The following is a 15,400-nucleotide window of genomic DNA, read 5'->3' as shown; positions in this document are numbered from 1 at the left end:
AAACTTTATGTAGTTGAAATTGACTCGTAATTGATTTGGATTTGCAATTGATTTCGAGTGATAATTCAAAACTCACATAAGCCACTGATGACAAAACCAATTTTCTAATCCAGCTTTCTCAGGTATAATCACACACATAAAACATTCGACAAAATACATCAATGGTTCGGTGGAGGTAGGGAAGAAGAACCGAAATCAGATGGGTGTTTGGATTGAGGCTGTGAAATCAATGGGTAAGCAGAAAAAGAAACAAAGGGTTGTTGGCTGGATAATCACATGTTTCTTTAATATTCTTTCTTATTTTGATTGATTTACTGTAAATCGATGAAGTTTAATCGATAGGTTTAGATGAGTTTTTGGGTTTGATTGGTTGAACACAAATCATAGTTGTTTTGGTTTCTTATTTGACAGATGAATGCTTCAATTGAATTGAAAGTTGTTTTCATGCACACAAAGTGCTCGCTAAAATGCTTCAACTGAATGGTATTTCTTCGTTTGTAGCATTCTATCAGAAAAGAATGTTTTTTATGATAATCATGAACATAATCTGTTAGAATTCCCCGAATTAATATAATTATTGGTAAATGAATTCCAATTCTATCAGCATAGAATCATCAATTCCAATTACGTTGGAATGGAATACAAATATTTTCTCACTAATTTATTCATTGTATTTGTTTCTACAAAAGCTGATGCTTGAAGAACGGACCACGAAATTTGAACGACGCCTCTTAGCAACATTATTCTTTTAGAATGTATTAGTGTTTTTATTAGATTTTGATGTTTTTTTTTCTTCAGATTTGAAAGTTTTTTTTTTTAGTTTTATTCTTTAAAAATAAATGTAATTCTTAGCAATTATTACATGTATTCTATAAGAATTAATGTAATTTTTTAATTCTTCAATTGATGGTTCGAGAATTTTGTTAGTCTACAAGAATTTTTGTTATTTTTAAACATACTCAAACATATTCTGTCAGAATGTCCGAACTAAAAACCTTATAATTTGTAAAATCGGATTTTTTAAAATTAATAGAATATTTGATCCCTTAAAATATGCAAATTTTCTTTATTAAATCTATGTTAACTGACTAAAATACCATTCTAGTTAAATTAGATGATATTTTTCAATTATATTTAATTAAATAATATGTATTAATCACTTTCTTAAAATAAGTAAAATGATTGGCCCACATTTATGCATACAATAACACAATAATCACTTTGAATAGAATAACCTAACCCTATATATATATATATATATATATATATATATATATATATATATATATATATATATATATATATATATATATATATATATATATATATATATATAAGAAATAAAACCCAAATCCAAACTATTTTAATTCTAATTGATTTTTGTTATAAGCATTCTTATTTAATGACTTCAAATCGTATGTATCGAGACTGATAAAGTTTCACAGAAAATTGGGATATTTCTCTATAAGTGGAGATCGTTTGTGGGCTATTTGAGTTTTCATTCACAATCGGTAGGTTAATGTAGATGTTAGTACTTATAATGAAAGTGCACATGAATGGTAAGATTATAAAAACAATACTTATATTTTTTTTAAAGGAAATACGATTGAGTATGTCGTTCCGACACATCATTCTCAACAAGTTTTCTTAATTCGTTCTGATTTTGATACAGTGACTATGCCAAGTAGATATTAGTGATTATATATATTTTAATTTGTATTCGAACATAATTGTTTTTTGTAATGAACTATTTAAATATTTTATATTACTCTATGATAATGTACTTTTAATTGTCATGCTTCCTATGATGTAATATATGTTTACAATTCTATGTTTTTATTGCGCTCTCCCACGTTTAACGCGAGTCATAAGCTAGTTCTTATTAAAAAAAACATTTTTTGTTTGCAACTGCTTTTGACCAACTTAATTCCATATTTAACCTGTGCTTTTTAAAGAAGGAATATAGTATTTTCTTAAATATTTCAAATGTCACTTAACTCATATCATTTTGATTCTCCTAATGATTTACATGATTTTTATAAGCGATAACATGTTGTCAAGTTCAACTTGAATACCCTGAACAAATTTGCATTGTTAGCCACTATTAAAATTAGAATCGATTTATAAGGCACCAAAGTCGAAAAAAGTAGATCCTAGTATATTTCTAATGACGATGGCCTCATATTTAAATTATCTCTTTTAGAATTAATTATGATTTTTCATGAAACATATACAAAATGCATAATTTTATTTGTATGAATTCATATCCCGAAAAACTCTTTTATGACTAAATCACTTGTAATATGTTAAAATACCACAACATTGGCTTTGAAACCACTGTTGGGTTATCATGTCCATTAAAGGACAAAAAAAGCCAAAGCATTAACAATCAAAACAAGATCATTATTACCCACCACAGATATTGTTATAGAGAATTTTAGCGACATAATTCGACAAAGAAGATACGAAATACATACCTTTGTAGCCTTTGATTAAATATTCCTGTTGTTGCAGTTCTAGAACCCAAACAGGAGTTACTCTTCGATAATCATACCTAAGAGTATGATTCAAGCAACAAAGTGAAAAGCTCTCTTATTTTATTTTGCCAAAAACAAACATTCTTGTGAGAGTCGCAAACCAGACAAGTTTTGGAGGGAAAAGAATGATCGGCATATGTTAGGGTTATCTAAGTGTTGACTACAAAACTCATATCCCTCGAATGGTGAAACAATTATCTACTAGTTAAACTTTAATTAATAAAAAAAGATAATTACACATTAAACCATTGCTTCTTTCGGTTTCTAATTAACTCACCTTATGATGACAGATTAATAAACTAGTCCCTTTAATTTTTTTTTGTTATATTATGCCTAAATAATATCTTACATGTAACATAAAAGGACTCTGCTAATTATGGAAAGTCACCAACTTGTTATGACCATGGACATATTTTTAGTAGTATCATAATGCTAAATGAGGTTTTATGATGTCTTCGACTAGGAGATTAATCAGTAATTGTACTTATGGAGGGAGATACTCCAACTAGCAGTTTTGTAAAACTCGTCGCATTGACCAATTAGTCGGTCAAGTACTCCCTACTCAACCGCTTACCGACGCAAGTTACAGAATCCAAGTACTCCCCCAGCGGTCCCTTATCGAAGCGAATAGTTTTGTAAAACTTGACTAACTCGGTGATTAATATGTATACTATACTTAATGATTTATTATTTTTAACACAAACATGTGATTATTACTATATATATATATATATATATATATATTAAATTTTCAGTAATTATTCATGAAATGATATTATTTTATGTTTTTCAGTTTTTGTGTATTCATATATATCTAATTTTATTATATATTTTAATCAACTTATGATTTTAACATATATAATTTGTATAAATATATTTTTACATGAATTACCGAGTCTGAGTACCCCCGAGTACTCCTAAGTACTTGCTACTTGGCAGTCGGCCGAATAAGTACTAAGTAGCGAGCTATACAATCTTGCCAACTAGATGGACTAAATTACAATTCCCATCAAGACCAAGATTTTAACTTATTGATTGCATCTAAACCGAATGCTTACAAGAGTTAATTTGAATATGGATCGATGCTGTTTCATTCTTATGTCCAATTTACAACGATCACAACGAGAAAATATTGACCTATGACTTCTTCCGATTGGTGTCAAATTGGTCGTTAATGCAATATAGTAGTTACTTTTTGTTTGGGTTTCAAAGCATGTGACGCTAAATACGGTTAAAAGAAAGTGTTTGGATGCAATCATACTACAACTTTTTGTCTCATTTGTAACGTTTGAAAATTTATGATTTTCCAACTGAGGCAAACCAAATTGATTTATTTGATAAGATAGTCTCATAATCTTTCTTTTGGTTACTCGATATATAAGTGTTAAGCTCAAAATTGATCACGATGGTTAGATTTACAACTCTTTTATTGCTATTTCTTCTTACAAAATATTTGTTTGTTATAATGATATCTTTCCAGTTTAATAAAGATTAGGTGTGAGACTCGTATATTATACGAGTTAATTTAAAAAAAAATAAACAATAAAATTTAAGCAGTAAATATTTTTTATATAAAACTTTAAAATAAGAAAAAATGAAACATATTCATTTCAATTTAATTTCATATATGTTATATTTAATTAATACTTTACATATATAAATATATAACTTTAATTTTAAAAATTGAAACAAACCAGAAATTGACAAGTGAATAATATTTATTTTAAAAATACCACAAAATGATAAGTATCAATATTAATGAAAGATTGACACATGGCAAAAAAAACCTTCAACTATTAGAGAAAATGTTAAATATGTTCATAACCGATATATTTTTAAACATGCAACAAATCAAGCTCATAGAAATGAGAATTTCAACTACACATTATCCGATCAAATATTATAAAAACATTTAATTAGAAGTTTGATATTTAGTTTGGTATACTGATAACTTGGTAGTTTGGTATATTGTTAGTTTTAGTAATTAATTGGAAGTTTGATATGTAGTTTGGTATTTTGATATGTTAATTTGCATTTGGTACGTTTGTAGTTTTGATAATTAATAGAAAACTTGATATTCTATTATGTTGACAATTAGGATGTTATGTTGAAATTAATACTAATTTCGATATTCATTTGGTAGGTGAACGATCCTATGGATTATATTATAAAAACTAGATATAGAAACAAACATGTAAATTGGTTTTGATCGTTGTCACAACAAGTGAGAATACAGGAGACGATAATAAGAACAACAGACTCAAAGAAGGCGAAGATGATCAGGATGACTAGTTAGTTTATGTAATTTAGTTTTGCAAATTTTGTTAATGTTGTATGTTTGTTAACCACTTTAATATCTTATGGGTTTTATAGTAGGCATTATATATGATAATGTGGATTTTTCATTTCTGTAATTTTTATACTACTTTTATAGATTTTAATAGTAATTTAAATACTTTTTCTTATGGTTTAGCTGCAATATTTTTCTAGAAAAAACGTTTTAGCGGCAATGATATTAACGATAGATGCGTCATGTGTGCATCTTTTGAAGTGAGCAAATACTTGCTATATAGAAAGAAAATTAACAAGTATTAAGACCCAATTAGAAATAATACAAGTTTACTGACAACGATAGCAAAAAACTTAAAAACTACAGGGGCCAAATAGTAAAATAATAAGACATAGTTAGCATTAGAAGTATTTGACTAATTTTTCAACGGAAGGAACTCGATGAACTGGCGAGGACTGAGGTTGACGTCATTCGTCGGAAGCAAACATTTATCCGGCTGTTCTCTGCCAAGGCCGTTGCTGTTAACCGGAAACAGCTCTAAGGTCTGGAAAGATTCGACGTCATGGTGGAGGTGGTGATGTCTGTGACTCTGTGGCGAAACGACAAGGTACGACGACGTTTTGGAAACAGGTGTTGCAGGTATGCAGGTGGTGGCGATGGTGGTGGAGTTATGGTTGGTGGGAGGAGTAGATGATGACAAACACTGCATCATGTGCTTCCACGTGGCATTCTTTTCAGGAAAGCTCTTCCTCCTACGGTGTAGCAACAGCAGCTGATCATTTCCTTCTTCATCTTGTTGTTCAACAGGTATCAGTCCCTGATCTGCTATGCTCGTCACCCTAGATTCTGCTTTTGACGTTCTTTCTCTTAACACTTTCTGCTCATTCAGCAAAAAAAATATATACATATATAAATATAAATTAATTAATTAATTAATTAATTAACCTTTTTAAAAAAATATAAATTATCGGTTTTTCATATTACACGTGATTATAATCCATCATTGAAAAAAAATTGTTAGGCCAACATACATCGCAACGAAAATCATTTATCATCGTCCACAAACAATATATATATATATATATATATATATATATATATATATATATATATATATATATATATATATATATATATATATATATATTAGGTTAATTATACTGTTTGTGAGGTCAATAAGATTTTGAAGAAAAAAACAAAGAGAAAGAGGGGAGGCAAGGGGAGGGGACCCGACAGAAAGGAAGGAAGGAATGCAGGTTTTCATTTCCCAAGGAAAAAGAAACATGAAGACCTTTTTTCACTTCTTTTCTATTTTACTTCACTTCATCAATCATATTCACATTATTACTATTTAAAAACCCTAACACCACTTTCATTAACAATAATTATCAAGTTATTTAGTGTGTCATTAATCGAGTGATTATGCGCATATATACGATTAATCTTTGTAGTGAACAAAAAAGTAATATGATGAGTTTGCGATATATTTAGTTATATACCTAAAGGTTGGGTTCTAAGGTTACCAAATAAAAAAAAAACTTTGTCAACCATCATATTCACATTAGTAATATTGTTACTATAAACCCTAAATTTCTTAGAAAGTAAATTAATTATTTTTACGATATATATATATATATATATATATATATATATATATATATATATATATATATATATATATATATATATATATATATATATATATATATATATATAGGCATTGAACCTGATGCTACTTCGGTTGCTCAATAAAGCTCACCAACTAAATAAGAGGAGTTGTGCCTAGAAATTGTTAGTATGATCGAGCTTTTGTCAATTGTTATATAAAATTAACGATAAATCAATTTATAAAATTATATATTTGATAATTATTGTCTAACAAGATAGAGTAGTTGAGTAATTCCCAAAAAAAACATGTACTCATCATGAAGATTATAACATGTGTACTGGCTAAAATGAAAATTTATGACAAAAAGAAAAATTATATTTTATGTACAATGTTTTTCTTTTAAAAAAGATATTTTATGTACAATGTTTATTCAAAAGGTAATGATTTATGGTTGGGTTGATAAATATGATACAATGGTAATCAAAGTGTATTATTTTTCCATTCATATACACATATCTTCATATTTAACTCCATAATATTTAGGGACTACTAATCGTATATGTAAACTATAATTATCTACTAAAATCTAGTGTTTTTATTTCAAAAATACAAGAAAATAACGTATATTAGATTATCCTTTTCGATATACATCTTTTGTTATGAAAGTAGAAAGAAGTGTTGTAAGTTAGATTTCGTGCACGTTTGGTGCTAAACAAGTATAAACATTAAATCACTTATAACCCTTTCTAATGAAAAAAAAAAATCAAATTTGTTTGTCAAGAAATGTAGATTAAATATATTATATATTGTATGTATATTAATTAATAATATATAATAGATAAATAAATTGAATAAAGAGAAAGGAAATAAGCAGCAGACCTCTGAAAATGTAGGTATTGCCCAGTTTCTGGTCTCTTCAACTTCATAGCTTGTCCTATTAAGCTCTGCAACCAAACACAGGTACCAAGATCAGTCCCGATCATCCAATACAAAAACAAAAAGAAACACACAATTCCTATTTCTTCATTCTTTCTGCACCAAGATCCATAAATATATTACCCAACTTCTCAATTCTTGATTTAATGGAGAAAATGATGTCATGTTAGATATGTTTTTCAATTCTTTATTTTCTTTATACTAAAAGGAAGAAGAAGCAAAAATGAGGTGTTGTGTTAGTTTTGATATTTCATGTGCTTCGTGTTCATGGTTTCTTTGAGTTTTTTATTTAGAATAATAACAATATGAAGTAGATATAACCCTAAGTTTCTGCGAGATTTTTAAAAAGATAATATATACAAGTCGGTGGTTAAAGTTATACCTGGATCTTTGCGTTCTATAGATCGATCAATATTGATGTTGTTAATATCAGTGGTATAATATGGAGGTTGATGAAGATCAGTTGTAGGGTTATCAAGCTGACGGCGTCGTTTCTGGCGTTCTCGGGCCTTGTGATTCTGAAACCAGTAGAAAACATTCTTTCCTTCGATCTTTCCATACCGGCGGAGCTGGGCGGTGATGTGTTGGATTTCGTCGGCAGACGGTGTTCTTGTCCCTCGACGATATAACTCCTCCAGGGTTTGCAGCTGCTCCGGCGTAGGGTTCCACCGTGAGCTTACAACCACCATCTGTTGTGAATTAAACTCTCGCTTGTGTTGTTCAGCTGCCACTGTAAAAACCACAGTTGGTAAATCCATTAAAAGAAGAAAAAACAACAACTTTTAGTGTAGACTGTAGAACATACCAAGATGATGATTTATAGGAAGGAGATGATGATCATGGTGAGTGGAGTGGAAGCGGTGGGAGGAGGAGGCGGCGGCGCAACTGGGTCTTGGAACTAGTGGTCTTAACTTCCGACTACCATTGTTGGTGTAGGATTCAATCATGTTGATATTTAAGTCTTCGGCTTCATTGTAACCCATCATCCACATCCTATCTTTCTGTAGTCAAATATCCAAAAATGTAAGGAAGATGAGGAAAGGGGGTATTTGGGATGGTAATTATTTGGGGGGCAAAAGGGATCCTAATGAGAGTGATAGATATAGAGTGTGGCTCTCACTCACTTATGTAAAAAGTGTCCAATTTGGCATAGCATTCACTCAAACAAATGGTCTAATTGTATATATTTTTTTAAGAAAAATTTTAACCTGGTCAAAACCGAATAAAATTATTAACATACTGATGAATTGCCTTACCTTCAAAATCATAAACTCAAATACTTTTATACACTCAAAGATAAAATGTTATGTCTTAATAAGTACAAACATTATTTAGCATAGGTTAAATGGTGAGAGGTGCTAACATAACATTGTGATATCTCATTTGAGTTTACTTGTTAAAAATTACAAAATGATTTCGGAGGTTAATAAAAATTTAATATTGTTAAAAAAAAAACAGTATTAAAGTTTTCACTTTGCATATTATACCATTGAAGTTTCACAGTCTTCAAAATACACTATGGTAATCTGGGATAAAAGGTTTAGTAGGTAATTTTGAAAAAAGAAAAAAAACACATTGATACTAGGTCATCTTATGTGGCTATAGAATTGTAATCCCTCCTCACCCATTTATTTACACTTAGAGAAACATTACAATTGGATGCATGAGGATTAGGGCTCATTTCTCTTATTCAATGTCAAACCATCTAACTCATAGTCAATCATCTTACAAGGAGGACAACAATTAGTAGTACGTCTATGCAGATTTCAGATGAATGGGTTTTAACGACTTCGACATTGTAGATTTCAGAAGGGATATACACTACCAAGGGTGAAACACTGCTAGTTTACTTTAACCCTCTTAATTCTTCTATGAAAGATGTTGATTTCAAAAAAAAATCTTTTAACGAGTTCATTTTATTCATAAAAATTAACGCATGAGAGGTATGCTGGTATGTGTTACAACCTTGGGAAATGATCAATAGTAGATGGATCAAAAGTATTGATATATGATAGTGATCGTGTTAGGTATCTTGAGATTGGTTATGCTAATCAGGGAAGGATTGGTGTATACAATTATCACTTTAGTGAACCACTATGTGACTTTATTAAGTAAGAAAGAGTAAAATAAGAAGGTAATGAAAGTGATTATTCTGATGATGATCTAGGCTCAATCTTTTCCGATGACTTATCAGTTGATCATGAAGACGAAGATGATATTTTTGTATTGAAGAAGTATGTTGATCATTTTTGGAAGAGTAGCTACTTTTATTCAGGAACAAATGTAGCTGGGTTACTAGTTGTAGGAGATAATAGCATAATTAAACCCTAAACTGTGTAATCTTAACATGATCCAAATAAGAAATGACATACCATGGTACCCATCATTGGTATAATTTTTTTTTTTACCCAAAACACATTAATCCATTGTTAATTAATTATGTTATTGAAACGACCCAAAAAATATAGCCCATAATTTTCGTTTTAAATGTAAGTAAAATCATATTCTAACATTATCCATTGATGTGCACAAAAGTACCCACTAATTTTAATATTTATAACCTAACAAACTTAGACTAACTATGCACTTATAGGCAGTGTACCTAGTCAGATTACAGTATAGCTTAGGTAAGTCGGGTGTCGATCACAGGGAACGGTGGATTAATTTAATATATTTGATTATAGGTCACACGAGAATAATAAAAGACATAATTTAATAAACCTCAAACTATTAATTAATTAACCATCCTCGATAAACTAACAGGAAAACAAATCTTTTTAGGTACTTTGGTTTAGACTAATTCCACCTTGAGAACATAAACAATTGCATACACAAATTCATTTATTCATGTTCACCGATTCCTAAATTGATTAGATTCATGTTCACTATAACTAATCCTTTAGCAAACAAGTTAATTCAAACAGTGATCAATTGATTAAACTAACATGCTTCCTAGTGTTCAGTTCGTATCAAGCAAGACTTGTAACTTAAGTTAATTTAAACATTTAATTAACCTCTTGTTGATGGTCATCAAACAAGGCTCACACATTAACTTACTTATTCCCAAGTTAATCATAGTTTCACATTCGTTATTTCTAGTCTTATAATCTCAATGGTCATCAAAAGTCATAAGAGACAAGCAAATCAAGCAGGTTTTCATACAACTTAATTCACTTAACAATTAACAGCAAATAATCATCATTAACACATAAGGATCTTTGAACAAGCTTGGCAAGATAAATTAAACACAAATAAATTATTTAACATAACAATTAGTCTAAGAATCAAAACTTCATTCAATCATAAACACAAAGTAAAAGGTTTTTACACCCAAATCAGAAACTAAATACAAAAAGTACCATAAGGAAGTGCTAAACATGGTCACGTTAGCAATCCATATGATTACCGACATGTATCCGCTCTCCAATCCTTCAGATCTCTGCTCCCGTTAGCTTAACGGCCTTCCGGCCGCCTTCTAGACCCTCAAAACGGCTTAACAGAAGTTAATTGTCGACTAAATTAGGTTAGAAGTCGAATCCCCCCTCCTGGTTAGCTAAAAATCGACATTTATAATCTTTGTGGCCGACCTAAGTACGCTGGGCGTATTTAGGATTACGCGGCGCGTACTATGGATAATCACACGATCAAGTATATCCGGTGCAAGCAGGTACGCGGGGCGTACTCTTAAGGTATGCGGGGCGTACTCGCTACCTCAGCACCCTTTTCTTTCTTTTAGCTTCTAAGCCCGGTTTCCGCTTCAATCTTTTCCTTTGTGCTTTATTGACAACAAATAGCTGCAAAACATAATTCAAAGTATTATGAGTACTCTTTAGTTCTAAAATAGAATAAATAAGGCCAAAATATTAAGATAAAGTGCATAAAAATATATATAAAAATACACATATCAAAATACCCCACACTTAGCCTTTGCTTGCCTCCAAGCAAATTCACTTTTATTTTACCAATATCGCACTAAACAATCCATTTAAAACTCAGCCATTATGCCAAGACCTCAACGCATGCATTTGTGTCTAAAATTTTCCTAAGCACCCCCCCATACTTTAAATACTCACAATCTTCATAAACACTTGCCCACTTTTTCCGAACAATGCTCATTTTATGCAACCCTCCGAATCCATCCTCAGAAAACCTCCTAACCTCAAGGTATTTTTAGTTGAGCAACCTAAGCATACATAATCTAGAATTACAATTTATGATACCACTGTGGAGCTTTTTAGGAATTCTTCACTTTCTTAACAATTTGATCTTTGATTTCTTTGAATTCACCACCTTATTTGATTTGATTTCTTGGTATCTTCAACTTTTTGAATTTCTTGGAATTTTGATCTTTTGATCTTCACTTTTTTTTTGCTCCAAAATTCTTCAAACTTTTTTGTAATTCTCTCTTTTTTTTTTACATGTACCTCTCTTTTTTCACTCAAAACCTACATGCTTAAGCAGAGGCGCTCAACCTCAACCTTTATTGGTTAATGATAATAATTTTCCTGGATACATTTCAGGTTTAGGCTGCTAAACATATTGCATCCTTCAAACCGAGCGGGGTTATGTTTTTGTTCCATGATTTCACTAAAATAAGGGAAGCCACAAATGCACTATAACGTATATTGGCTCAACTAAACATTTGAGTTCTCATCGGATCATCTCATACAATATTAGCAAAATTTTAAATTATCACTAGATTTTTCTAAATTAAACTATTATTTCAAGTTTTCATTTAAAATTTTAAATTTCCCTAAATCTAACAATTTCCAACTATTATTTCATTTTTATAATTTACTTTTACCGATCCCCTACCCCACACCTATTTCATACAATGCTCTCATTGTATGCTAAAAAAAATTAAGAACATAAAAAAGGAGAAAAAGGAACAGACTCCCCTGGGTAGTTGTGGCGAGATCGAATGGGGCTGCTACAGGTTGCTTCAAATACTGCTGAAAAACTGAAAACTGGAACTGCTGCTTCTAAATTTGCCGAAAAAATAAAATCAAGACCGCCATCTTCGAAAATGTGGTACAAAATATTGCAATTAGATGCAATGTATAATAACCATGACGTGGGAAAGTGTCAACCACGTCGTGTCAGTCGGAACGATATTTCTTCCTTGCATCGAAATACAACTCTAATAAAGATGCACCCCACACTTATGACAAATTGTGGGTCTTGACTATAACCTTCGAACTCTCACATGACTCTCTCTAGCAACAGTCGGACCTAGCTACTGAACTTACTGCCAGCTTCCTAAGGGCGAATATTCTGCATAAATCTAAACAACCATAGAGCATCAACATGGAAAACACAAGTAAAACAAACTAAATCAAAGTTTAATTACGTACCAAATACTAAAAACTAAACTTAAACTAAAATTAACACAAAACAAACAAATAAACAAAATAAAAAGGATCAGTCGTCATCTCCATCATCATGTGGCTGTGTCCCAGAAGTACCGGCCCCGTCAAATCGTGGCTGGAATGGTGGTGGATAGGGAACCGAATACTGAAATCCCTGATGGGCAAAGAATGCATTCAACGCATTCCCTTGCCACCGCTGTTGCGCGTCCACATGTGCAACATACTCACTAAGGTTCTGGATCCTCAAGTCAAGACGATCAATGCCTTGAGCTAAGTAGCGCATATCAATCTCCGGCTCAGGTCCCTGTTGCGCTCCCCGAGGAGCAGGTCTACGCCGCGGGACCCGTCTCGGCTGTGGCTCGGCAGCACCCTCCTCATCCGCCACATCATCTGCTCGAACCCCCAAAACACCATCTCCGCCCCGCTCCAATACGCGCATCGACTCCAAAAGCTGAAGACTCATCGGCCTCACGTCGTGAAACACCATCGATCTCGTGATCTCACGCGTCAGCAACTGATATGACCGAGCTAACCGCGTGATAAACTGCCCTCCGCATATCGAGCTATCTCCCCGAAGTCCCCTGGCCCTCCGTCCCAAATATACAGCTAACGCGACGGTAAGGTTCAGGTGCCTCCCTGGAGTAACTAGTGCCCATAGGAAATACAGGTCCGTCGAAGGCACTCTCTCACTATTCTTGTGATGTGTGAGAGACATAGAAATCAACCGGTGCAACATTCGGTATGTAGTAGACCGAATCATCCCCCCTCGAGTGGTAGATGGTGTATAAATTCCTCCCGTAATCTCGGCCCAAAAAGTGTTCTCATTGTAGTCCTCCGGCCGCTCCGTGAGACAGTCAGCAAGAAATGTCGGGAAGTGGACACTCCTTGTCTCATCGGCTGTGTAAATACCCACCCAAGTAGCAAGCTCTATCACGCTGCATTCCCGGCTCACTCCTCCCAATCTGAAAGCAAAGGCTGTCCTGTCATTGAGTGGCTTCCTAGGATCATAGGAAACTGTAGCATAGAACTCCAGCAAAAACTCTCGATATACCGGCTCCTGGATCCTGAACAAACGCGCCCATCCCGAACACACAAACAATTCCACACCACTCGCGTCCGAGTGTGTGTATTGCAAAAATTCCTGGATCAATGCAGCAAGTCCAGTCCTGGTAGCCAACTCCCAGTTGAAAGAGGGTGCAATATCAATCTCCTTTGTGAGAAGCAGGCTCAAGTTGGTGCTATAACGCCCCCTGGTAGCATCGCTCAGTGTTTGCGGAAATTGTAAAAAGCGATGATCGGTCACATCCTCGGGAGGGTTGGTTCTTTGTGCCCTTCGAGCCATAATCTGCAAAAACATAAAACCAACAAAATATGGCAGTATTAATAGATTTTTTTAAACCAAAAAAAATGGGGGTGGATAGGGCATTACGCTGGGCATTCATCCAGCGTACACTGGCCGTATGTCCAGGCTTGTGATTCTGTGTCCTGGTCCCAGTCCCTTTCTTGTGCTAAATTCATAATCCGTATCCAAATAGACACAGTAGGGGCATCAACACAATTAATTTTTAAACATCGCGTGGTCCAAAGGAACCAACCGTGTGGTCCAAGACAGTAGGAGAAAAATCGGGACCTCCTAAAAAATATGAATCAATCCCTAGAAAACATTTAACAGGAAACATGTATAGCAGTCAAAAATCGAAGCCAGAGTCAAGAACTCGAAGTCACAGGGGTACGCTTGGTGTACGACCCCAAGCTCAAATCGATGAACGTGGGACGGAATTAAGACGAAATTAAGCTCGAGGGTTTAATGTATTAACCGAAATCGGTCCATTCAAGCCCTAATCAACACATACATTTGCGAAATCGGCCCTAATTCGAAAAATATATAAACCCTAGATTTCACGCAAAAGCTAAATGCATCTTATTCCTTTGAATTAAACACAAATCCATAACATATAGTGACCGAAAAAGCTTACTTGAGTGTCGAATTCAACAAGAACGAAGCATAATCGAAACTTCTTTGAGAGAATCACCGTTACAGCTTATGCGAGAAAGAAATTGGTTTTGAAAATAACAGCGAAGTCAAAAGGTCAAGATGTATACCTGGTCGCCGATATACGCGGGGCGTAACACAAGGGTACGCGGGGCGTAACCCCAACACCCGGAGATGTTCATCCGCGATTCGGGTCTTATTACGCATGGCGTAATATAATTTACGCGGGGCGTAATGGTATTTGAAAATTTCCAAATTTCCTTTAATTTAATTTCCTTTTCTTTTTAATTATTTAATCTAGGGACTTAAATTAATTATTATTATTTTTTTTCTTTTTCTTTTTAATTTCTTAAGCTAATGATGACTTCACGATGAGTGATAAAATAAAAAATTGAGATGTCATAATCACTTATCTTTGTCAAGATCAAACAACAATGGTTGATCAAAAACCTTTGCATGCAAGAATTGGTTTGCGAAAACACCCACTTTCGGGACCCGTTAGAATATTTCCTTTGTTTTTCTTGCACCTTTAACTAGAAGCAGAACAAGAAGTGACCTAACTAGTCAAGAACAGCAAGAGCTCGATCTTCCACTTAACCACCACAATACGCCTTGCTATACTACGCCTCATGGATTGAGTTGGACAAATCAACAAAGTAGTAGGCT

General features: G+C 33.0%; 1 protein-coding gene across 1 annotated transcript; it reads right to left on the bottom strand.

Annotated features, from left to right (window-relative positions):
- Positions 1 to 5,107: 5,107 nt before the first annotated feature.
- Positions 5,108 to 8,480, bottom strand: LOC145044925 (WUSCHEL-related homeobox 1-like). Its single transcript, XM_078993281.1, has 4 exons — positions 8,178 to 8,480; positions 7,755 to 8,102; positions 7,316 to 7,380; positions 5,108 to 5,704 (listed from the first exon to the last, which is right to left on the bottom strand). The coding sequence occupies exons 1-4, from the start codon at positions 8,362 to 8,364 to the stop codon at positions 5,243 to 5,245; spliced, it is 1,062 nt and encodes a 353-aa protein (XP_078849407.1). The 5' UTR covers positions 8,365 to 8,480; the 3' UTR covers positions 5,108 to 5,242.
- Positions 8,481 to 15,400: the final 6,920 nt, after the last annotated feature.

Source organism: Lactuca saligna, chromosome 5, assembly GCF_052625555.1.
Source record: "Lactuca saligna cultivar CGN05327 chromosome 5, ASM5262555v1, whole genome shotgun sequence".
Taxonomy (NCBI): Eukaryota; Viridiplantae; Streptophyta; class Magnoliopsida; order Asterales; family Asteraceae; genus Lactuca; species Lactuca saligna.
This window is presented reverse-complemented; position numbering and strand designations above follow the sequence as displayed.